This window comes from Helianthus annuus, chromosome 15, assembly GCF_002127325.2.
Source record: "Helianthus annuus cultivar XRQ/B chromosome 15, HanXRQr2.0-SUNRISE, whole genome shotgun sequence".
NCBI classification, from domain to species: domain Eukaryota; kingdom Viridiplantae; phylum Streptophyta; class Magnoliopsida; order Asterales; family Asteraceae; genus Helianthus; species Helianthus annuus.
This window is the reverse complement of record NC_035447.2, coordinates 15,369,531-15,376,253: the sequence shown is the minus strand read 5'-3', so window position 1 is coordinate 15,376,253 and position 6,723 is coordinate 15,369,531. Positions and strand designations below refer to the sequence as shown.

The following is a 6,723-nucleotide window of genomic DNA, read 5'->3' as shown; positions in this document are numbered from 1 at the left end:
TGTGGAAGAGACCAAATCGATGTCTTATCACTGGGTTAAGAACCGGTCGAAGTCCTCTCATTGGTCTTGGAGTGAATGGTGTAATTTTAACGTGGAAATGTAGTACTGTAAGTCTTGGTGGCGTTTTTGTATTGTATTTTGGTGTCGAATATTGTAAATGTGGTGTCTAGCATCTTGCTAGTTGGTATAATAAAATATTTTGTTGGCCGTTCAAAAAAAAGTTTTATAAACGATTGATCAATATTATTATTATGACACAATTAGAAACTTATATAACGATTGATGAATATTATTATTATGACACAATTGATGGTCTTATAATTTACTCGTACCCTTATATAAATTAACAAGCTTACAAATTCTATCATAACGTTCAAGCTTCATAGGACGCCCTGGTTTCTTTGAGGGGCTTGACCCGAACTAACAACCCTTGATCAAATTCTGGCATTGGAACTCTTTTGAAGGACTCATCTTTCTTAAGTAGCTCCCAAGTGAATGTTGTCACCAAACGATGCATCATGACCAAAGTTTCCATTTTTGCGAGCTCAAAGCCAGGACACATCCTCGGCCCACCTCCAAACGCCGTGTAACTAAAAGGTGGTGGTGATGGTGCATGTTTCTCAAAACGAGTAGGGTCGAACATGGTTGGATTTTGGAAAATGCTCTCATCCATGTGTGTCATGGACATAGATATCATTACCTGAAACACATCAAACAAAATCAATTAAGAGGTTATTTTATAGAGTAAATTGCACAAAACGTCCTTTATGTTTCTTCAAACTTGCACGTTCCAGCCTTAATGTTTAAAACTTGCTGAAAACAGCCTTTACGTTTATTTTTGTTGCACGTTCAATCCTTTACCACTAACTAAGTTAATTATCTCAATTAAATTCCTTCACATGCCTAACATGTGAGGGTATATTTGTCATTTTAATTTTACTTCTTATAAAACCCCAAAAAATGGACCATATTAAATTGAGCTTGCATATTGTTTTCCCAACCTCTGTTCATCAAGAGTCACTGCACAAATCTGTGCATACTCGTAATATATATACATAATATTGTTCATCCAAAGATATCCAACATAATTGATCTATAATAAATCGATCTGGTGCGCCTTCAATTGGTATCAGAGCGTGACGCTCCTGGGAGTAGCCCCTGTGAAGAAAAAGACCGAGTGAGTCTGTCAAAACGGAGAAGACGATCGAGTGAGTCGATCATGAAAAACACGAAATTGGCGCACCCGTGTTCTACATAAGAAATTGAATTGATCCTCGTTTTACAAAGAAGAACCAAAAACAAATAGTGAAGAAATTGCAGAACTACGATCCTCGTTTTCCGGCAGAATGCCAAGGAGAAATTCAAAACGAGAAGAGAATTAATCGATGTAGGCAAGGGGCAAGAGAGACATTGATTTAATAGCCCAACGCAGAGGGTTATTTTGAAGACATTGATAAGAAATCATGTAAATTGGATTGTCCAGAAAACATAGACAATCAAGTGAAAGGTTTTTTTTTTTTTTTTTTTTTTTTTTTTTTTTTTTTTTTTTTTGTGACAAAAGATTCCCCGACAAGAGAAGGCGATCAATTCATTAAGGAAAGGAAGTGGAATCGGATAATCATCGATCAGCGGGCAGAAAAATTGAACCGTTAGGTAATTCGGAAACCGCTTAACCATTATTCGAAGAATCGAAGGCAGTCTCCATCAAACAGGTTTTAAAATAAAGAACAAGTGACCGTTTATTAAAATTGTACTGTAGTTTTTTTGAAGTTTTATAAGAAATAGAATTAAAATGACAAATATATCCTCACATGTTAGGCATGTGAGGGAATTTAATTGAGATAATTAATTTGGTTAGTGGTAAAGGATTGAACCTGCAACAAAAATAACGTAAAGGCTGTTTTCAGCAAGTTTTAAACATTAAGGCTGGAACCTCCAAGTTTGAAGAAACATAAAGGACGTTTTGTGCAATTTACTCTATTTTATATGGTATTTTGTCTCTGACACTTTATTAATTAGTTGGTTTTGTGCCTTACTGTTGGCGATAATTCCCGACTCATCACAAGTCGGTGATGTGAAGGAGTTCAAGTCACAAGTTGGTGAACTTGAGGGATCAATGTTTACAAGTTGGTCATAATTGGTTAAGTTTCCTAATTACATTATAATTATATATTTGGTAATGTCTTGGTCACCAAGTTAAGGTTATTTGGTAATGTCTTGGTCACTAAGTTAGGGTAAGCCTATATAAACCATGTTAGGGTTAGACATTATCAATATAAGAGACAAGACTAGAAAGAAACCGAGTTATGGTTTGAGAGTCTGTAATCAGTTTCGAGTTATTTTCTGATTAATAAGATTGAGAGTTATTCGATCTAAATTCTCTTCTTCATCTTTTCTATTTGGTTTGATTATCGACTGGGACTTGAATTGGTATCAAAGCCAAGTTCAATCGTCGATATCAAACGACTACTTGAGGTGATCAACGACTAAGGAGTTACGAGTCGGTGATTGGATTGCAAGTTTTATCGGCGGCAACGGAGTCATCGTTCCCGGCGATTAAAGCAAACGTATCAAGTGGAGTTTTCCGATCGGTATGGTATAATAATTTACAGTTGTTGTTGGGTTTCAAGTTGGAACCTTTTAAGAATTAATCATCGAATTGCGATGGTTTTGTGAGAAGCAAATTAAAGAGCAAGGAGACCCAAAAGAAAAAAAAAAGTGTGTTTTCTTTTTCCCATGTAAGCTACGAATAGAAAACATAAGATTTTTATAAACTGTTAACTTTTGTTTGCCTTGTTGAAAAAACAGTTAACAAAAGTGGATTAAAGAAAAGAAAAAGACGTCAATTTAGTTTGATTTTATTTTATAAAACAGCTTTTAAAAATAATTAAGAAGTTGGTTTAGTTATTTATATTTTTTTATTTGGTTCAACAAGTTTGAGTTTAACCATTAAATGCTGATTTTTATTTGAGTTGAACAAGTGGGTTCAATTCAAGGTTTGATTGTTATTCGGTTTTCGAGAGGCATTTGTGATTGGGTTTCTGCGAGCAAACGCGTTCGGTTCTGAAAAGTTGTTCAGAAATCAATGACGGACGGGAACAGACCACCACCGGTTGTGGTTAAGGATCAGAGTACCACAACTTTACAATGTCCAATGTTAACCGAAACAAATTACAGCATCTGGGCGATTTGTATCAAAGCGATATTCAAGGTTTATGGAATACAGAGAGCTTTAGAACCAGGTGAAGAAGAGGTAGAAGCCAAAAAGGATAACATGGCGGTTGCACTTCTACTTCAAGCAATACCCGAAGAGCTCGTGTTTCAAGTAGCTCAGTTTCAGACTGCAAAGGAAATTTAGGAAGCGTTGAAGACACGGTATGTTGGGGTTGAACGGGTTCGAGAGGCAAAGCTTGAGCAACTGGAAAATGAGTTCGATCCTTGAAGATGAAAGAAACAGAGATAGTTGATTCTTTCGCGGGCAGAATAAGTCAGTTGGTTACCATGGCGGCCAGTTTGGGAACCACCTATGAAAACAGAAAGCTTACCAGAAGTTATTAGGCTCTGTTCCAATGAAGTATGTTCCAATTTTAGCTTCAATTGAACAATTCGCAGATTTGAAGGCCATGACCTTTCAGGAAGCGATCGGTAGACTGAAGACGTTCGAAGACATATGGGGAAAGGGATCGGTATTACTTGAAGGGAAAACGGGGGAGAAGCGCCTGTTAACCGATGTTTACTACATACCGAGTTTGCAAAGAAAAATCATAAGTCTTGGTCAAGCAACGGAAGGTGGATGCGACATTCACATGAAACGTGATTTGCTAACCATTCATGATGATACAGGAGAACTTATGATGAAGGTGACAAGGACCAAGAACCGTCTGTACAAGATCAACCTCAAGATAGCAAGTCCCGGTACACAAGATAACATGACTGGAATAAAGAATTTTGCGGGTAGGGATCTACAAAGAGTTGAACTGAAAGATGATACGCAAAGTACGAGTCAAAATCTTCTCAAAGATCCAAGTTTAATGAAGAAACCCAAAATTCAAATTCCAAAGAAAAATGTTCAAGAATTCAAAGAAAAGGTTAAGAAAGGGATTCAAACCCAAGGAGGTACATTCAATGATCCAAAAAAGCGGGTGTTTGCTCAAGATCGCAGCCGAGTCAATGCTGGTGCGAGTTCTTATGACCAAAGGACGAGTCGTGGAAGGACTAGTCGAGTACAAGGTCGCAAGAATATTCAAGCTAGGAAGGAGCCGAACAACACAGCTAGAGATCAAGATGTGTTCTATAAGAATCAAGACAAAGAAGACATGTTAGAGCCTACCTATTTCGAGTCGGAAATTAAGGGGGTGATTGTTGGCGGTAATTCCCGATTCATCACAAGTCGGTGATGTGAAAGGGTGACAAATGAGTTCAAGTCACAAGTTGGTGAACTTGAGGGATCAATGTTGACAAGTTGGTCATAATAGGTTAAGTTTCCTAATTACATTATAATTATATTTGGTAATGTCTTGATCACCAAGTTAAGGTTATTTGGTAATGTCTTGGTCACCAAGTTAGGGTAAGCCTATATAAACCATGTTAGGGTTAGACATTATTAATATAAGAGACAAGACTAGAGAGAAACCGAGTTATGGTTTGAGAGTCTGTAATCACTTTTGAGTTATTTTCTGATTAATAAGATTGAGAGTTATTCGATCTAAATTCACTTCTTCATCTTTTCTATTTGGTTTGATTATCGACTAGGACTTGACTTACTTGCCATCCTTTTGGAATTATGAATCCTCCATACTCAATATCTTGTTTAGCCCTTCGGAAGCTCAAAGCCACAGGAGGATTTATCCGCGTTAACTCAGTTGCTACTCTCCATGTGTACTTCATCTTGGTGAGGTCTTCCCATGTTAAAGCTTCTTTAGGCGCTTTACTATTGGAAATTTCTTGTTGTTCTGTGATCTCAATCATAAAAACACAATTTCATGGATGATTCAAAATTGGTCCATTGGCATTTGGACTTACGACGCGTAGACATGCATACAGTTTAATATATGTTTTTGATTGGTTACAACATATTTGTGTTACCTTGAACTATAGTAGAGTAGATAGATTTGTTGCTAGCCAAAAGCCTAAGGAAGAAGGTAAGAAGGACGGAGGTGGTGTCATATCCTGCTATCATCACAACGATGATGTTGTCAATGATCTCCTCTTCGGATATCATTGTTGAGCTATCATCATGACGAATGCTAAGCAATGAAGTGATTAGATCTTTATGAGGTATGTCTCCTTGATTTTGTTCCATAAGGGCCTCCTTTTTCTTTTGTATAAGATGTATAATCATCGGTACAAGTTTCTTCCTTGCTATGATTGCACGATTGTATTTACTGAAAGGCAAATTGATAGGAACTGATAACACACCTTCAATCATATCATGGAAAAGCGGTAACAATTTCTCTCTTTGGGTTCCTCTTTCAATCCCAAAAAGAAGCGAGCAAATTATGTTGAAGGTTAAGGTCTTCATCAAAGGTTGCACCTACACAATTATAATAGAGAATGCTAATATTTCTAGTATACAAGTTCAAAATAAGATGCATAGACATTTATCTACCTGGACCTCATGCTTCCCATGCCAATGACTTTGAAGATGGTGTTGGATTTCTACATCTACTTTCGCGACATATTGTTTCAACACTTCAAGCTTAAGGAAAGAGACTAGGGCCGCTCTGACTCGTTTGTGGTCATTGGCGGACAACTCCATTAGATTTTTGCAACCAACGATCCTAGTGAGAGATGGTGGTTGTGAGTTGGCGAGTAGATTCCCATCACAAGTGTATACAAACTTATTTGCTGCTGGACCATGCAAAACTACTGTCGGATATCCAAAAAGACTTGCTTTCCAGACGTGACCATGGTTTGTTATTCTTTCTTGAAACCATTTCTCGACCTTGTCAGCCTTCAAGGCCCTCAAAAGGCTGAGGCTTTGCCCTATCACCGGCAGTCCCAATGAACCAGGTGGTAGTCGACCGTTATACTTCTTATGATTGAAAAGGTAAAAAATGGGGACCAAAATTAACAATAACAATAATGTCATAAAAACCATCAGTTCCATGGCTAGAAAACACAAGGTGGTACGAGAAAAATCCTTACGGATTCCTGTTGCCTTATAAATGTTGGAAGTTAGTTGGTTGTCATCTTATGGGAAATGGTATCATTCGAAAAGATTCGTTTTGCATAACCATAAAAAAACAAAATCATTCGAAAAGATCCGTTTTGCATAACCATAAAAAACAAAATTATAGGTAATGTTGATAATAAATAGATGGTTGACTTTAAAAGATTCCAATAGATGATATCGATAAAAAAATAGACATAAACTTGAAAAAATACTACAAAACGTTAAGAAAGCAGCTTTTAAACAAACACTTCTTTTTTCTATTTTTTTTCATGAACTTTATATGTTATTGATTTTTGTAAACAAAAAAAATTTGTAGTTGTAGAGGTGTAAAAAAAACCAGTTTGGGCTGTGCGACCTGCCATTGACCTGGTAAAAAACCGGTTTGGATCCAACTGGACCTGACGGTTTGGTACAAGATTGAGATTTTGGTGTTGAAAAGCGGTTTCTGTTATGAACACATTTGGCCCAACCCAAATAGATCCAACTATCCAGCCCAATTCAGTGTTAGTAAAAGGCCCACATGTTTAGGGACAACCGGCGTAGTTTAT

At 37.0% G+C, this 6,723-nt stretch overlaps 1 protein-coding gene across 1 annotated transcript; it reads right to left on the bottom strand.

Moving 5' to 3' along the window:
* Nucleotides 1-260: 260 nt before the first annotated feature.
* LOC110910869 (taxadiene 5-alpha hydroxylase) lies at nucleotides 261-6,098 on the bottom strand. The gene is made up of 4 exons (XM_022155449.2): nucleotides 5,609-6,098; nucleotides 5,086-5,533; nucleotides 4,765-4,952; nucleotides 261-700 (listed from the first exon to the last, which is right to left on the bottom strand). Exons 1-4 carry the CDS (start codon nucleotides 6,089-6,091, stop codon nucleotides 374-376), a joined length of 1,446 nt encoding a protein of 481 aa, XP_022011141.2. The 5' UTR covers nucleotides 6,092-6,098; the 3' UTR covers nucleotides 261-373.
* Between the last annotated feature and the right edge of the window lie 625 nt (nucleotides 6,099-6,723).